The sequence below is a fragment of the Gossypium arboreum genome, chromosome 9 (assembly GCF_025698485.1).
Source record: "Gossypium arboreum isolate Shixiya-1 chromosome 9, ASM2569848v2, whole genome shotgun sequence".
NCBI classification, from domain to species: domain Eukaryota; kingdom Viridiplantae; phylum Streptophyta; class Magnoliopsida; order Malvales; family Malvaceae; genus Gossypium; species Gossypium arboreum.
The window spans coordinates 83,919,189-83,938,150 of record NC_069078.1 but is presented as its reverse complement, the minus strand read 5'-3'; the positions used below and the strand labels follow the sequence as shown (position 1 = coordinate 83,938,150).

At 34.2% G+C, this 18,962-nt stretch overlaps 1 protein-coding gene across 1 annotated transcript; it reads right to left on the bottom strand.

The window, feature by feature from the left end:
- Window positions 1-16,245: 16,245 nt before the first annotated feature.
- LOC128280483 (uncharacterized) lies at window positions 16,246-17,613 on the bottom strand. The gene is made up of 4 exons (XM_053018644.1): window positions 17,395-17,613; window positions 17,058-17,349; window positions 16,776-16,970; window positions 16,246-16,559 (listed from the first exon to the last, which is right to left on the bottom strand). Exons 1-4 carry the CDS (start codon window positions 17,611-17,613, stop codon window positions 16,246-16,248), a joined length of 1,020 nt encoding a protein of 339 aa, XP_052874604.1.
- Between the last annotated feature and the right edge of the window lie 1,349 nt (window positions 17,614-18,962).

Sequence of the window (18,962 nt, the reverse complement as noted above, 5' to 3'; positions counted from 1 at the left end):
TTGAAATATTTTATTAATATATATATTTTAAATTTTAGATATGTATTTTAAGATTATTTTTTAAATTTTAAATACAATTTTTAAATACATTTAAAAATTATAACTTTTAATAATATAAGAAATCATAATATTTTAAATATTTTTAAAATTTTTGTCTTTTCCTTTTTTTTACTTTTTGAAATTTTATGTTTTTTCTTATTTTATTTTGTTTATTTATTTTATTATTAATTTTAAAAATTTTGTAATGTATATTTAAAATGTTTTATAATATATTTTTTATAATTTTAAATATTTTTTAAATTCTTTTTTAACATTAGATATATGTATTTAAATTTTAAAGTTTAAATTAATATATATATATATATTTATTATAACTTGTCACATCATATTAGTGATGTGACTATTAATAAATTTAAATATAAATATAAATTTAAAAATATATATATTAAATATATTTTTTATTATTTTGACTCTTTTATTGTTTTGTTTTTAAAAAAAAATTGTTATATATATAGGTGGGGCTTGGTCCCCTTTGTATAGATGAAGAAGTTGAGTGAGGGAAAAAAAAGGTACGTTTGTTAAAATTTTATTTTTTGTTTTTATATTTTATAGTTAATGTAATAAAATAAATAATTGTATTGTATGTTTGTTTTTTTTTATATTATACAGATTTGAAGATGTCTTCTGGAGCAAATACGGATCACACTTCATCGATGATCGACAAAACAGTAAAATTTATTATAAATTAAAAAAAAATCGGTTTAGTTTCCCAATTTTTTTTTGCTAATCGCTACTCAGTTGAACATGTTTTGACTGCTTTAAAATACTTATCTCTAATTAGTTGTTATTTAGCTTCATTGAACATTTTAGATTATTAATTTGATTATACTTTGTAATACTTTATTTTTATTATAATTGATTTAGATATACATTATTTGTAATTATATTTGTATACTTTAAAAAAAAGTTAGTAGCACTCACCTCCAAACATCTAATTTAATCACACAAATTATAATAGAATAGATATATTATAAAAATAAATTAGGATATTTTCATTTTTTAAATAACTACCCTTAAAATCGACTTACTTAAAACTTTACTCTATTTTTACTGATTTCATACTTAATTTATTAGACGGTGTGTAGGGATTAATCGTAAAACTATTACTTGACGAGCTCGATTTATGAAAAAAATTCTTTTAATTTTAATATATATATTATTAAAACAATAATAATAAAATTGAATATATTTGATTATTTACTAGTTAATTTATAAATAACTAGAAAACATAAGTATTTGTTTAAAAATACTTTATGTTTTTAAATTTTATCATATAAAAAATATTAGTATTCCTTGAAAAACAATTTTTCGCTATTACTCACTTTAAAATTTGAATAAGATATCATAAAATTTTAAAATTAGAAATATATACATATTGTAGCCATTGGTGTCAAATTGAACTTGCTTGAACCAATCATCTTCTCTTGGGTTACTTTTTGGTTTGGACTTATTTTTTACACTGGTGGAGTTTGAGTTGCTGCTTAATGAATTTCTCTTTTCTTGTAATTTTACTAGTCCCCCGTTCATATTCCTATAATTTCTCTCATTCTTTTATTATTAATATATTTATTTTAATTAATTTAATGCTTAACTATGGTTAGGATATAATATTCACATTTGATTTCTACGTGTTATTATTAATATTTTATGACAAATTTTCATTCTATTATTAATATATTATTACTTATTTAATTTAACTTAAATAAAAAATTACTTAGAATGGTTACATTGGTATAATATAAGTGTGATGTTTTATTTTCTCAACCTTTCAATTTTACTCTTGAATATATTTTTTATGTTTAAATTATATAGATAATTGATTTATCATATTTTTATAAAAAATTTACCATACAGGATGGTTATCGGGTTTTGAGGTTGCGGTGTCATTTTCCCAAGTACGATCCGGACGAGCGGATTATGCCATACTTACGGTTGGCCGGATTTGGGGACATCGCATTGATCTGGAGGTTTGACTTGAGGCCAAACTTACTATCCGCCTTGGTTGAGCGGTGGTGTATGGAGACCCACACCTTCATTATGCCATGCGGGGAGTGCACTATCACATTACAAGACGTCGCTATGCAACTTGGGTTACAAGTTGACGGTGCTGTGGTCACGGGTCGAAGCAAAGTGTTGGAACCTTCTGTAGTATGCTACAGACTGCTTGGACGGTCCCCTCGTGATGGGGAACAGAATTTCACATGCTTGACATTAGCATGGTTGAGAGCAAATTTTAAGCAGTTATTGTAACAGCCTAATTTTCAGTGGTGTCCGAACAGTGATTCGAGATCACTAAATCCGACAAATGAGTAGGAAATATTATTTATTTAGTGAGTATAAGTTAAATGTGAAGTTAGGAAAAATTTTGAAATAGTGAAATGTACAAATATATATATTAAAATAATTAGAATTGAAAACGAGGTATCGAGACCTCGAAAATTTTAAATCGAGCCATAAATATTTTTATAAATATTTATGAAGTGTTAATAAGTTAGTATTAAAGTTTCGTCAAGAAAATTTAAAGTACTGATAGCTAATTGAACAAAAAGGACTAAATTGTATCAAATGCAAAATTGTGGGAAATGATTAAATAGCTTAAATGATAAAAGAAAGAGGGTTTAAAAGCCAAATAGACCCAAGGTCTATTTGGGCTGGACGGCAAGAGCATGAAATCACCAAGAAAATAAGGGCAAAATTAGAAAATTGCAAAATTTACTTAATAAAACTAGGACTAAAGTGGAATTATCTAGATTTCTCTTTATTTTTCTGCATTCTCATCAGAAAAAACACCATGGAAGAGTTCCCTTAAGCTGGTGTTTCATATTTTTACTGCAAGTAAGTTCAATTCTTGATTATTTCTTGAAATTTTTGTGTTTTTGTGAATTTTACAACTAGGTCCATTTGTTGAATTCATTAGTTCTTGATTCTATGAAAGAAATTGAAAGTTTCTATGAATATGTGCTGGAAGTATATGATGATTTGATATAGAATTAGAGCTTTAAATTGTTTATATGCTGATTTTATTGAAAGAATTGAATAGAAAGTGAATGTTTGGGACCTAAATTGTAAAAGAGTTTGAAGTTAGAGTTTTATGTGGAAATTCTGAATTTCAATAGTTATGAAATAACTTATAATATCTAGGAAAAGTATTAATTGATAAAATTAGTTTAATTGAGGGGTTAATTAAGTAAGGACTGAATTGTATGAACTGTGAAATTTGGGGCAAAATGAAAATCAACATTTTGCACTAAAACAGTTTTGGACAGCAGCAATAGTCTAACTTTGAAAAATCACAAAAAAATTTAGAAATCGAATTAGAGGATGAATAAAATATGAAATTAAATCTTATTGAGTCTAGTTTCTTATAGAATAAACGGTGTAAGCAATGGAATTGTAAATCATATGATATAATAAGTTTTGTGAGATAATGTCAGAATGATTTCGGGTTCCCCTGTTATGAATTTGGAAAATCATCAAAAATTGGAGAAAAATAATTAAGGGATTAAATTTATTTGTTTAAAATCCCTAAAGAGTCTATTTTCAATAGAAATAAGCGGGAACATCATCCGAATCTCGTACGATGAGATAATTAATTCTTAATGAAGAAGGGTCGGAATTGTCAGACAGTAGAATAGGGGCAACTTTAAAGAATAAACTGTACTTATTGGCTAAACCAAAAATTCTGAAAATTTTATGGTAATAAGATAAGTAATTCTAGTTTTAGGGAAAATTAGCGGATCTTAATTTTGAGTTTTGTAGCTTAAGATATAAATAATTTAGTGACTATGACGCAAATGGACAGTTTTGAATATACATAAGTAAATAGTGAAATTATTGATAATGTTACTTTTTGCATGTTATATAAATTAAGGATGTGGAATGGAGAGGAGGAGGAGGAAAATATGTATGAATATTCAGCTACCATGGCTAATTTGTATGTTTTAGGCTCATGGACTAAATTGAATAAAAGTAAAATTTTATGGGCAATTTTGTAAAAAAATGTTAGAAATGACCAATTTGCATGAAATGGATTATTTTATTATTTAAATTACAAAATTGAATGAAATTATTAATTTAGCTCAAGATTAGGGAAAAACATGTTTTAAGGATTAAATTGAAAAGTGTTGAAATTATGGAAAATTCTGACACTTTATAGAATTCATCGGTTGTTATCAATTTGTGTGAGAATAACGGCTGGAAATAAGGATTAAATTGCAATAATTTTATTTTATTCTAACCTAAGGATGAAATCATCATTAATTAAAAGTTTAGGTGTAAAATGATAATTTTGTTTAGAGCATTAGTTGAATGTATTATAACATGAAATAAATGAAAACGACGATCAAATTTCTTTATAAAGATCTGGATGACTTGAATACGAGACTTGAACGTGGAAAAGAAAAGATATCGGATTAATGAAATATCTGATAAATGAATCGGTAACTCCGTTAATGCTCCGTAACTCTATTTCGGTGACGGATTCGGGTTAGGGGCGTTACAGTTATCGAGCACTGCCACTGAGCAGGAGGTGATGTATGCTGCTCGAGCCTATATTATGCAGCTGATTGGGGGGGTACTTCTGCCGAACAACACGTCTAATAGAGTCCACTTAAAGTATTTGCCTCTATTGGAGGATTTTTCTCGTACCGGTAGTTACAGTTGGGGATCTGCAGTGTTGGCTGCATTATACTATGAGCTCTGTCGTGCAACAAAACATGGGGTTAGTAATATGGCTGGTTGTCTAGGTCTACTGCAGTATTGGACTCTATACAGGATGCCGTTTCAAGCGGTTGTTAGGCACCAACCATATTCGTGGCCACTTATAAATAGGTAAAAACAAAATTATACTTAACATTTAACGACTCATAAGTGTGGATAATATTTTTCAAAGTTTAACTGCCAACATATTTGTTTCGATTTCAGATGGACGACGTCTCCGGGAATTGGTGCGAGCCAGACATTAATCATTTACCGTCAAATGATAGAGGCGTACGCCGGAGAGAAAGTAATATATATTAATATAGTTTAAGTAACGTTTATTTAACTTATCCACTTACAGTATGTGATGTGAATTGACTCATTATGTTATATTGTGCAGTTGTTGTGGATGCCGTATTTTGCAGTAAACATTGCAACCCTTATTCCTCAGAGGGTTCACGCTGAAGCTCGTATGTGGTGCATTAAAATGCCGGTGCTCAACTTCTCAACCGTTGAGTGGTACAACGGTGATCGACTTATGCGACAATTTGGGTGTAAACAATTTGTGCCGGTCGAGCCACAACAGTTTGCTGATGTCCACGGTAAGACCATGCAGGGGAGACATACATTAGATTGGAGCGTGGAACATCAATGTTATGTAGCACTATGGAATACTCGGTACTACAGGCGGCCTGAGATGCACTCCTGCATGTTTGACTTCAGTTCCTTGACTGACTATATGCAGTGGTACATGAATCGATGGCGAGTTTATTTATATGGTGGACAACTTACGATAGTACCAGGTCACGGCTACAGACGTGGAAATCAACCTACAGTGGAGGTGGAGGATCAACATATGGCGGAGCCTGACTCGGAGGACCAAGTTTTAAACACATCGAAGCAATGGGTTGACATTTTTTGTGATGAGTCCCAGAGCAGTTCATATAACTCGGACATGGGTGGTTCGAGTTCATATCACCCGAACATGGGTGGTTCAAGTTCATATCACCCGAATATAGGCAGTTCGAGTCCATTTGACCTAGAGCAACCACCGACATCAGTTGATATGTTTGGTAATAACATGTACTCCACCCCGCCTTAGGCCACGATCGACCCAATTGCCAATCCTTCAGATGTGTACAATACACCTCAACGTCCACCCCGTCAACGAAGGCCCGTGAACCTGTTATATTTTAACGATGATACCACTCCTGGTTCTTTCCAATTTTAAGTTATGCAAATTTCAAGTATTATATGATATTTGTTGTATTGGTTTAAGGTTTCACAACTTATATATTAGTATTTTTTTATTTAATTTATTATAAAATCTTTTAAAGTATTAAAAGTTGCAACTATTAATTTTAAATATAATTTTAACACTAAATAATACAAACTTTATTTCTAAAAGATTATAATATAGACAGACCTCAGTTACAACATTTAATTTCTTTCAGACCGTGAAGTTTGGCCAGTGTAGACGTTTCCATGGGGACATTTGCTCCGATTGTGGCCAACTGTTCTACATATGGTTCAACGCTTTGGATCGACTTGTTTTCTTACATCCATGTCGTTTCGAATCCTCGTTATTGTCGGTCTACCTTTGACTCTCATACGTAGTGACCTATCATGTAACGCCCCCACGCCCGAAACCGTCACCGGAGTCAAGCTTGAGGTGTTACTAAACTTATCTTACCTTTTAAACAACTCTAAATCACCTATTTTAATTTTCGGAATAAACTATTTTCTGCGTCATGGTTGCTTAAAAATTCATTTCTCGAGTTTCAAAACTCGAAATTAAGATCCGTAAATTTTTCCTGAAACTAGACTCATATATCTATCTATTAATTTTTTTTTAGAATTTTTGACTTAGCCAATTAGTACAGTTTATTAGTTAAAGTTATCCCTGTTTCAGAATTCGACTACACTGGCCTCTACTTACTACGAACCACTTTTCTCTCTGTAAAAAAAATTCATATGACTATACCGTTTGTTTCCATTAAAACTAGATTCAATAAGGATTCTAAACATATAAAGTACACCACCTAATTATTTTTGTAAAATTTATGGTGAATTTCTAAAGTTGGAACAGGGGATCCAGAAATTGCTCTGGCCCTATTTCACTAAAACCTAGATATCTTATAAAATACAAAACCTTTACCTATTTTGATTATTCCATATGAAAATAGACACAATGAGCTTTAATTTCATATATTATTCATCTTCAAACTATGTTTATGCAATTTTTAGTGATTTTTCAAAGTTACATCATTGTTGTTACTTGAATCTGTTTTAGGTTACTTTCACATTTTCATAATTTTCATGTGATAATCACCATTCAATCATACATATTAATAAACATGCATATCATCGGCCATTTTATTAGCTAATCACTAGCAAGTATTTACACATCATTCATTGTTCATATTATACCAAAAGTGGCTAAGTTTCTATACATGCCATACACAAAACAAAACGCCTAATTATACCGAGTTATTTCTTTGATAGTGTGATCGGCCTCCGACGTTTCCTTCGATCCCCGAGTGGCTAGATAAGTACTATAAGAAGAAGAAAATAAAGAGATTAAGCACTAGGCTTAGTAAGCTTACAAGCAAATAAATCACAACATTCAACATAATGGATAATTATGCATAATATCATCTAACATCATAAATTTCTTTACTTCTCAATTTCTATCTTCTTCTTTATTCCCTTACCTTCTTTCTTACCGACCTTTCCTTTTCATAAGTATAATCTACTTTTCCTTTGCTGTTAATTCACTGTAATTTAACTCGTATCCTGACCCGTTGAACCACTCGGAATACTAAGGATACTAGGGTCGCTCTCGCTCTATCAATATCCTGCCAATGCCATGTCTTTGACATGGACTTACATGAATTATTCCTGTCTCCAATGCCATATATAATATGGACTTACATGGCTCAATCCTGTCTCCAAAGCCATATTTCTAATATGGACTTACATGGCTCATTTCGTTCTGTCCTCTCAACCCTAATATCCTAACATTCCTAGGGTTCAACCGGGGCTTTCTAACACTTTTCCTCTGTCACTTCACCTTAAATTCGACTTTAAATATTTTCATAACATAAATATATAAGTGCTGGAAATTGACAATAATAATGTAAAATAAAATAATATTGCATTTATTTACTGTAAACTTACCTCGATACAAAATGTGACTAAACTTTACAATTTAGTCCTTTACTTTTTCTTTTCCCCGATCTACTCTCGAATTTCGCTCTTCTTGATCTATAATAGCAAATTTAGCTTATTTAATATCAAAATTTATCAAAACAACCCTTTACTCAAACTTTGGAAAAATTATATTTTGCCCTAAACTTTCACATATTTGCACTTTTACCCCAAGGCTCGTAAATTAAACTTCATCCTATTTTCTTATGTTTTATGACATGCTGATCATTTTTCCTTCTATGGCAACATCAAATTCACACACTAACATGTACTTATGACTATTAGGTATTTTTACCGATTAAGCCTTTTACTCGTTTTCACTTAAAACCAAGTAGCACAAGTTGTCTAACATAATTTAAAACCTCATATTCCATCATAAAACATCAAAATACACAAATTTCACCTATGGGTATTTTTCCAAATTTGATTCCTAACTTAAATTATTGCTAGCATAAGCTTTATCGAGCTAGGGACTTCAAAAACGTAAAGATCATTAAAAGCGGGCTTGGAATCACTTACTATGAAGCTTGAAAGTTGAAGAAACCCAAGCTATGGAGAGAGGTAAGGTTCTGCTGGTAACTTGAAGAAGATGATACAATTTTATCATCTTTTTACCTTTTATTAATGTTAATAACCAAATGACCAAAATGCCCTCCTTACTAAACTTTCAAAAATTCCTTCCATGTCCTAATTTTGTCCATGAACTTAAAATTGGTCAAATTACCATTTAAGATCTCCTAATTAATATTCCAAAATAATTTCATACTAAAAACTTCTAGAATGCAAGTTTTGAAAATTATTCGATTTAGTCCCTAACCTCAATTTAAGCACTTTATGCATAGAATTTTATCACGAAATTTTCACACAATCATGTAATTATACCATGAACCTCAAAATAATAATAAAATATATATATATATATATATATTTTACCCTGAATTTGTGGTTTCGCAACCACTGTTCCGTTTAGGCCCTATTTCGGAATGTTACATTTCTCCCCCTTTAGGGATTTTCATTCCAAAATCTTACCGTGAAGAGATATGGGTACTGTTTTGCATACCCTCTTCGGGTTCCCATGTAGCCTCGTCTACCCCATGTCTATTCCATAGTACTTTCACAAGTACAATACTTTTGTTCCTTAATTGCTTTACTTCTCGAGCTAGAATCTTTACTGGGTTCTTCACCGTAAGTCATGTCTGGTGAATCTCAACCTCTGTTTGAGAAATCACATGTGACGGATCTGAACGATAACGACGTAGCATAGACACATGAAATACATTATGAATCTTCTAACTCAATCGGTAAAGCTAACCGATATGCTAATGGTCCGACTCTCTCAATCACTTCAAACGGTCCAATAAAACGTGGACTTAGTTTGCCTTTCTTGCCAAATCGAGAACTTTCTTCCACGGGATACTTTCAAAAAACTTTGTCACCAACTTGATATTCGATCTCTTTTCTTTTTAAATCGCATCGACTTCACCGTCTCAAGTCGCTTTTAAACAATTTCGATAACTTTCACTTTTCTTCCGTTTTTTAACTAGATCAACCCAGTAGAATCGGCTTTCTTTAAGCTCATCCAATATAAAGGTGTGCGGCATTTACGTCCATACAAAGCTTCATAAGGTGCCATCTTCAAACTTGATGATAACTATTATTGTAGGCAAACTCTACCAATGGTAAGTATTTTTCCCAACTACCTTGAAATTCTAATACACAACATCTAAGTATATCTTCAAGTACCGAATAACTCTCTCGATGACCATCGATTCCGAGGGTGAAAAGCCGTACTAAAACTCAACTTCGTACCTAAAGCCTCTTGTAACTTCTTCCGAACCGTGAAGTAAATCTTGGATCTCTGTCTGAAATGATCGATAATGGCACTCCATGTAGTCTAACTATCTCTGAAATGTATAACTTGGTCAACTTGTCAAGTGAATAATTCATACGGATTGGGATAAAATGAGCTGACTTAGTTAGCTTATCAATCACAACCCATATTGCATCTTTCTTTTTCAGTGTTAACGGCAATCCTGTCACAAAATCCATAGTAACTCTGTCCCATTTCCATTCCGGAACTAGCACAGGTTGCAATAATCCTGAGGGTACCTGATGTTCGGCCTTTACCTGTTGACAAATCAAGCATCTAGAAACAAACTCTGAAATATCTCTTTTCATTCCTACCCACCAATACAATTTCTTCAAATCATTATACATTTTTGTACTGCCTGGATGAATAGATAAAGAACTGCTATGTGCTTCCTGTAAAATCTTCCGAATAAGCTCATCATTCTTTGGTACACAAATTCTGTCTCTAAACATCAAACAACCATCAGAGCCAATTCAGAAATCTGATTCTATGCCTGACTCACATTGAACTCTTTTAGCTTGTAACTCATTATCATCTTTCTGAGCTTCACAAATCTCTTCAAGAAATAGCGGTTTAGCTCTAAATTCAGCTAAAATAGAACCATCATCTGACATGGCTAAATTGGTATTCAAAGCTCGCAATGTAAATAAAAGTTTCATGCTTAAAGCGTCAGCAACTACATTTGCCTTACCTGGGTGATAATCAATCACTAACTCATAATCTTTAAGCAATTCTAACCATCTTCTTTGCCTCAAATTCAAATCTTTTTGAGTCATCAAGTATTTCAAGCTTTTATGATCGGTAAATATCCGGCACCTTTCACCATACAAATAATGTCTCCAAATCTTCAATGCAAATACAATAGCAGCTAGCTCTAAATCTGTGTCGGATAATTTTTCTCATGTGGCTTCAATTGTCTAGAGGCATAAGCAATTACCTTTCCTTCTTGCATGAGTACACAACCGAGCCCATTCAAGGATGCATCATCAGAATCACAAATTCTTTACCCGGTTAAATTTGTACTAAGATAGAGCTTCCGTCAACAATGCCTTTAACTTGTCAAAACTTTGTTGGCACTTCTCATCCATTCAAACTTAACATCCTTCCGTAGCGGCCTCGTCAATCGGGTAGCTATCATGGAAAATCCCTCCACAAATCGTCTATAATATCCGCAAGACCAAGAAAACTTCTAACTTCGATACATTTCTAGGAGGCTTCCAATCAACAATGGTTGAAATCTTACACGTATCAACCTTAATACCTTCACCGAGACAATATGTCCAAGAAAACCAACTTTCGTAACGTAACTCACTTTTTTTGAACTTGGCATACAACCGATTATCTCGAATTTGTAAAGCGTTCTCAAATGCTCGCATGCTCGGTCTCATCATGAGAATAAATCAAAATATCATCAATGAACACAACTACAAACTTATCTAAGTACGGTCTAAAAATTCGGTTCATTAAGTCCATAAAATGGCAGGAGCATTAGTCAAGCCAAATGGCATCACAAGGAACTCATAATGACCATACCTAGTCCGGAAAGCGATCTTCAGACATCGACTCTTTAACTCAGAATCGATAGTATCCGGATCTCAAATCTATCTTGAAAACACAGAGCTCCTTCAATTGATCAAACAAATCATCAATTCTAGGCAATGGATACTTGTTCTTTACTGTTACCTTGTTAAGTTGCCGATAATCTATGCACAATCTCATCGATCCGTCTTTTTTTTTCACAAATAGCACTGGTGCACCCCATGGTGAACTACTGGGTCTTACAAAGCCTTTATCTGTTAATTCTTGAACTGAGCTTTCAATTCTTTCAATTCCAATAGAGCCATTCTATAAGGAGCAATAGAAATGGGCGTGGTACCTGGAATCAACTCAATACCAAACTCAACTTCTCTAACAGGAGGCAAACCTGGTAGTTCTTCCTAAACACATCGGGAAACTCACATACCACAGGCACTGATTCAATTTTCAATTCTGGATCTTTAGTGTTCAACACAAAAGCAAGATAAGCTTCATACCCTTTTCTCAAGTATTTCTGAGCAGACATAACAGAAATTATAGGAAATGAACTATCTGACTCTTCTGAATTAACCCGAAGAATTTCACCATTTTCACACTTCAACTCAATGAATTTCTTTCCACAATTCACTATCACATCATGTGTAGTCAACCAATCCATACCAAGAATCACATCAAACTCATCAAATGGCAATAGCATGAGATCGGTAGGAAAACAAGAGCCTCTAATCATTAAAGGACAATTTCTACATACCTTATCTACTAATACATGCTTGCCTAATGGATTCGATACTTTAATCACAAATTCAGAGATTCTATAGGCATACTTATACTAGGCATCAATTTCATACAAACATAAGAATGAGTTGAACCGGATCAATCGAGCAATGACATTAATATCATGTAGAGAAAATGTACCGTAATCACATCGGGAAGGATGCCTCTTCGCGTGCACGAATAGCATAAGTCCTTGCAGGGCTCTAACATCCGGTCTCACACCGAATCTCTAGAGGTACCTCTGTTACTTGCTCCTACTCCCGGTTGCCTCGGTAATTTGCCTCTAGTAGGAGCATTTCCGGATCTAGCACTCTGTGTTACCTCTCGGCTAGCCACTTCGGACATTCTCGTACAAAATGATCTGGAGCACCACATTTATAGCAAACATTTTACCGCCCGACAAGGACCACAATGAAGTCTACCACACCGTGGACACCCCGATCTACCCCATCTCGACATTACCTACACTCGTAGTCGAGGTGGTCCGAGCCTTCGGATCCTTAAATCTGCTACCTCTATTCGACTAGATTGCCTGCCGAAAAGCTAGATCCGTAGAAAACTCTGGGCCTCTTGGATGTAGCCGAAATGATCTGCTCATCTGTCTCTTCTTTGTATCTTGTGTCTCTGTCTCAACTTTGCCTTTTCTTTTAATAGCTCCTCGCCTTACGTGCTCTCTCAACTAAAATAACGAACTCTTTTATTTCTAGGACACCCACCGACAATGGATATCATCATTTAACCCATCCTCAAACCTTTTACACGAATAGCCTCTATGGACACACATTCTTGAGCATATTTATCGAGCTCGACAAATTCACGCTCATAATCGGTCACAAATCATATTGCCTTGTTTCAATTCCAGAATTCCTTTCTCTTCGGTCAATAAACCTCGATCGATATGCTTTTTACGAAATTCTTCCTGAAAGAAATCCCAAGTGACCTCTCTTTCGTACAACCGATACAAGTGTCTTCCACCAAGTAGTAGGTCGAGTCTCTAAGAAGTGATACTACACATTTCATACATTCCTCGGTGTACAAGATAATTCGTCAAAGACTCGATAGTATTTTCTAACCAAAATTTCGCTTCTTCAGATCATCATCTTTTGTTGCTCGAACTCTTCTCGCCCTTGTTTCTGATTCTATCAACGGTGGTTTTTCTCTTACCACTGCACTGTGGATCGGGGAAGCTTGAGCTACATGGGTAGCCCGAGAATCATGAGGGGTGGAGGTCTAATCACGGATTCATACGAACGAACTCGACAAACAAATCATTCAAAGCTCTAAGAGAGCTTTCGAGTCACTCCTCCTTGATCAACTATTATGGCCTATTCTCGATGGCGCCGCCCTTCGTGGAAGCAAAGCATTACTTTCTACATCATCATCACCAGCTCACCCGGGATCCATTACTATAAAACAAAATATTTAAAAAAAATCGTCAGGAGTCGTCACACTATCAAAATACAAGTATGGCATGTATAGCTAGACTTTTTCTCACACTAACTGTTCCGAAAACCGACTAAACCTGCTCTGATACCAATAAATGTAACACTCCTTACCCGAGACTGTTACCAGAATCGAGCACGAGGCATTACTAAACTTATTCTATCCCTTAAATAGGTTTAAATTGTTTATTTAAGCATTTCAGAATGTACTGCCATTCTGCGTCGTAGTCGCCTAAAAATTCATATCTGGAGTTTCAAAACTCGAAATTAAGATCCGTAAATTTTTCCTAAAACTAGACTCATATATCTATCTATTAATTTTTTTTTAGAATTTTTTACTTAGCCAATTAGTACAGTTTATTAGTTAAAGTTATCCCTGTTTCAGAATTCGACTACACTGGCCTCTACTTACTACGAACCACTTTTCTCTCTGTAAAAAAAATTCATATGACTATACCGTTTGTTTTCATTAAAACTAGATTCAATAAGGATTCTAAACATATAAAGTACACCACCTAATTATTTTTGTAAAATTTATGGTGAATTTCTAAAGTTGGAACAGGGGATCCAGAAATTGCTCTGGCCCTATTTCACTAAAACCTAGATATCTTATAAAATACAAAACCTTTATCTATTTTGATTATTCCATATGAAAATAGACACAATGATTCATCTTCAAACTATGTTTATGCAATTTTTAGTGATTTTTCAAAGTTACATCATTGCTGTTACTTGAATCTGTTTTTAGGTTACTTTCACATTTTTCATAATTTTCATGTGATAATCACCATTCAATCATACATATTAATAAACATGCATATCATCGGCCATTTTTATTAGCTAATCACTAGCAAGTATTTACACATCATTCATTATTCATATTATACCAAAATTGGCTAAGTTTCTATACATCCCATACACAAAACAAAATGTCTAATTATACCGAGTTATTTCTTTGATAGTGTGATCGGCCTCTGACGTTTCCTTCGATCCCCGAGTGGCTAGATAAGTACTATAAGAAGAAGAAAATAAAGAGATTAAGCACTAGGCTTAGTAAGCTTACAAGCAAATAAATCACAACATTCAACATAATGGATAATTATGCATAATATCATCTAACATCATAAATTTCTTTACTTCTCAATTTCTATCTTCTTCTTTATTCCCTTACCTTCTTTCTTACGACCTTTCCTTTTCATAAGTATAATCTACTTTTCCTTTGCTGTTAATTCACTATAATTTAACTCGTATCCTGACCCGTTGAACCACTCGGAATACTAAGGATACTAGGGTCGCTTCTCGCTCTATCAATATCTCGCCAATGCCATGTCTTTGACATGGACTTACATGAATTATTCTGCTCCAATGCCATATATAATATGGACTTACATGGCTCAATCCTGTCTCCAAAGCCATATTTCTAATATGGACTTACATGGCTCATTTCGTTCGTCTGTCAACCCTAATATCCTAACATTCCTAGGGTTCAACCGGCTTTCTAACACTTTTCCTCTGTCACTTCACCTTAAATTCGACTTTAAATATTTTCATAACATAAATATATAAGTGCTGAAATTGACAATAATAATGTAAAATAAAAGAATATTGCATTTATTTACTGTAAACTTACCTCGATACAAAATGTGACTAAACTTTACAATTTAGTCCTTTACTTTTTCTTTTCCCCGATCTACTCTCGAATTTCGCTCTTCTTTATCTATAATAGCAAATTTAGCTTATTTAATATCAACATTTATCAAAACAACCCTTTACTCAAACTTTGGAAAAATTATATTTTTGCCCTAAACTTTCACATATTTGCACTTTTGCCCCAAGGCTCGTAAATTAAACTTCATCCTATTTTCTTATGTTTTATGACATGCTGATCATTTTTCCTTCTATGGCAACATCAAATTCACACACTAACATGTACTTATGACTATTAGGTATTTTTACCGATTAAGCCTTTTACTCGTTTTCACTTAAAACCAAGTAGCACAAGTTGTCTAACATAATTTAAAACCTCATATTCCATCATAAAACATCAAAATACACAAATTTCACCTATGGGTATTTTTCCAAATTTGATTCCTAACTTAAATTATTGCTAGCATAAGCTTTATCGAGCTACGGACTTCAAAACGTAAAGATCATTAAAAGCGGGCTTGGAATCACTTACTATGAAGCTTGAAAGTTGAAGAAACCCCAGCTATGGAGAGAGGTAAGGTTCTGCTGGTAACTTGAAGAAGATGATACAATTTTATCATCTTTTTTACCTTTTTATTAATGTTAATAACCAAATGACCAAAATGCCCCTCCTTACTAAACTTTCAAAAATTCCTTCCATGGCCTAATTTTGTCCATGAACTTAAAATTGGTCAAATTACCATTTAAGATCTCCTAATTAATATTCCAAAATAATTTCATACTAAAAACTTCTAGAATGCAAGTTTTGCAAATTATTCGATTTAGTCCCTAACCTCAATTTAAGCACTTTATGCATAGAATTTTATCACGAAATTTTCACACAATCATGTAATCATACCATGAACCTCAAAATAATAAAATATATATATATATATATATATATATATTTTTTTACCCTGAATTTGTGGTTTCGCAACCACTATTCCGTTTAGGCCCTATTTCGGAATGTTACATATCAGGCAACATCTCGAATGCAGGCGATTGCACTTCCCATGTCGATATATCCCTTAATACAGGCAACTCGTTACCCCAAATACGCAACATACGTTCAAGTGTGTATACATCATCGATATATTGTTCGGCATTCAAACTATAGGTAGCACAAGCTGCAATCATATGTGTACACGGGTACCGTAGTGCTTGGAACATCCTGCACTCACACCGCCTGTTACCGTAGTGCTTGGAACATCTCGCACTCACACCGCCTGTTTCGGAGATCAACTCCATAAGACCGTGGCGGGATCCCCGACGACTGATATACTCTGTCACTCAAAAAGTTTCCAAATTTCGAGAATATAGTTCTACATTCATCAACCTAACTCTTTGAGTGTTATCTTTCATGGCATCTCTGATTTTTTCGACGTACACGTGTTCTGCCTCTAACTGTTTTGCTTGTTTCAACCCTATTTTTGGCATTAAGGTTGCTAACTTATAAAATGTGGCTGAAAAAATAGCTGAAATTGGCAAGTGACGCGTACGCCTTAAGACGGAGTTAACGACCTCAACAAGGTTAGTTGTCATATGGCCATAACGGTACCTCTCGTCAAAACATTGAGCCCATTGCCACGGCTCCATGCTACTCAACCACTGTGTAAGAGAAGGTTTGCAGCCAGCCATATTAGTCTCTAACCTCGCCAACTTATGTCTAAATTGGTGTGGTTCCAGCTCATACCCTATGTATATATTCCGATAAAATGAGTTAAAATTAGGAAATAGACTAGAAATAATTACAAATACGAATTTAAATAAGATATTTTTACCCATGTTGACAATTCGTTTGCGCCAGTCTTTGTTCTTATACTCATCGTGGAAGTTCAAAGCGATGTGACGAATACAATAGACAGACCTCCACGGAACTTCCAATTGCCGAATTGCAGCAACAAAGCTCTTCGATCTGTCAGATATAATGCAAATGTTGTCTTGCCTGACAACATGTCTCCGTAAGTTTCGAATGAAATATGCCCATGATTCAGAGTTCTCCGACTCTACGATGGAAAAAGTGATTGGTAGTACATTTCCATTACCGTCTTGTGCAACCACAATCAGAAGTATCTGCGTGTATTTTCCATAAAGCTATGTTCCATCAACTTGCACTACCGGTTTGCAGTGGGAAAAGGCCCTAACACATAGATCAAAAGTCCAGAACAGTCGACGAAACACTCTTTTTCCCAGTTCTAATTCTCCATTAGAGCCTCTATAAGGCAACGTTTGCAAGTCCACGACAGTTCCTGGGACATACTTTACCATTGCTGAAATCCAACTCTGAAGTTCATTGTATGACTCATCCCAGTCACCGTACAATTGTTGCATGGCCATTTGTTTCGCCCACCACGCTTTCCTGTATGACACTCTGTACTAAAATCGAACTTGCATGTCTGCAATCAATGTCGACACAGGAATGATTGAGCTATCTTGCACCAGTGGCATGATGCAGTTGCAAATACTTTTGGCATCCAATTTTCGATGGTCTTGAGACATGCGTGCGACAGTACATGTATGACGCCCTTCTAATTTTCGTATTTGCCACTGTTGAGTCCTCTGTATAAATGTAGCACGAACTCGCCAACCACACCCATCGTCGGATCTCTAACATTCCTCAACGTATAATGTCGGTGTAGATTTGGCAACCTTGTAATCAATCGACAACTTCATGCTGTATTGTTTGATGGCAAACACACAATCCGCCTTGTTCTCGAACTGTTGCCTAAAGAACAACTCGTCGAATTGTGAATTTGACGCCAATCTATGAGCAGGTACTATATCAGCATACTCAGAGAACTCGGATGCATGCACTGCATCTAGATCTACGTTCAACATGTTGTCTCCAGGTTCATTTCGTAAAATAATACCATGACTCGGGTTACAGAATGAAGGGCCGTGAACATCTTCAACCTCCTCCGGGCCTTCATCATCGATATCGTCCGGAACCTCATCAATATCGGGGTCACTAAAATCTTCAACGTCATGATCAGAATCTTCACCATTATTGGTCATTTCTCTGACATTTGTCTCAGTGCTTATTATCACCTCCGGATGTATTTGTAGACGGGGACCGAGGGTTGGCTTGTTGTACGAACTCCCACCATAATTAGGAATTTTGGGTATCTGCGACGTTCCACCGAATTCTAATTGGCCTGTCCATCCAACATTAAGATCAAAATCAAATTCGCGATGTTGACTTATTGGGCTAACATTCTCAACAGGCTCTAAGTCTGCTAACTAAACAAATAATTCAACTGGTTGGGGGTTCACACTCCCAGTGGACCACCATATTTCCATCATAGTGCCCAAGTCATCATCATCTAACAGTTGCATCGCACAAAATTTGAACGGATCTGTAGAGATTAGAAACTTGTAAAATAATTTGGACATCGCCCTTCCACAACGGATAGCTATTTTCGCACTGATCTTCCTTTTCATTTCTGCTAGCTTCACATTTTTTTTGAATCGCAAACCTACTCTTTGCCGGCCTTGAAATACACAGCCAATATCACCTTCTACAATTTCACCATCAAAAACAACATACACCAAAAACACCTCATTATTCATTTTTAACAAATTTTTTGAACTTTTCCACTTAACACAACAACTACACCACTCTAAGAGAACCAAGAGGTGGAGCCATAAATAATAGCTCCACCAAAATACTGTAATTTTTTAGAGTA

Bases quoted from the DNA above. Each gene is read 5' to 3' on its own strand.
- LOC128280483 (XM_053018644.1), bottom strand. From the start codon at position 17,613: ATGGCCATGCAACAATTGTACGGTGACTGGGATGAGTCATACAATGAA. The intron at 16,971-17,057 runs GTAAAAATATCT...ATATATACATAG, and splicing joins CAAACGAATTGTCAACATGG to GGTATGAGCTGGAACCACAC. The intron at 16,560-16,775 runs GTACGCGTCACT...TTTGAGTGACAG, and splicing joins CGTTAACTCCGTCTTAAGGC to AGTATATCAGTCGTCGGGGA.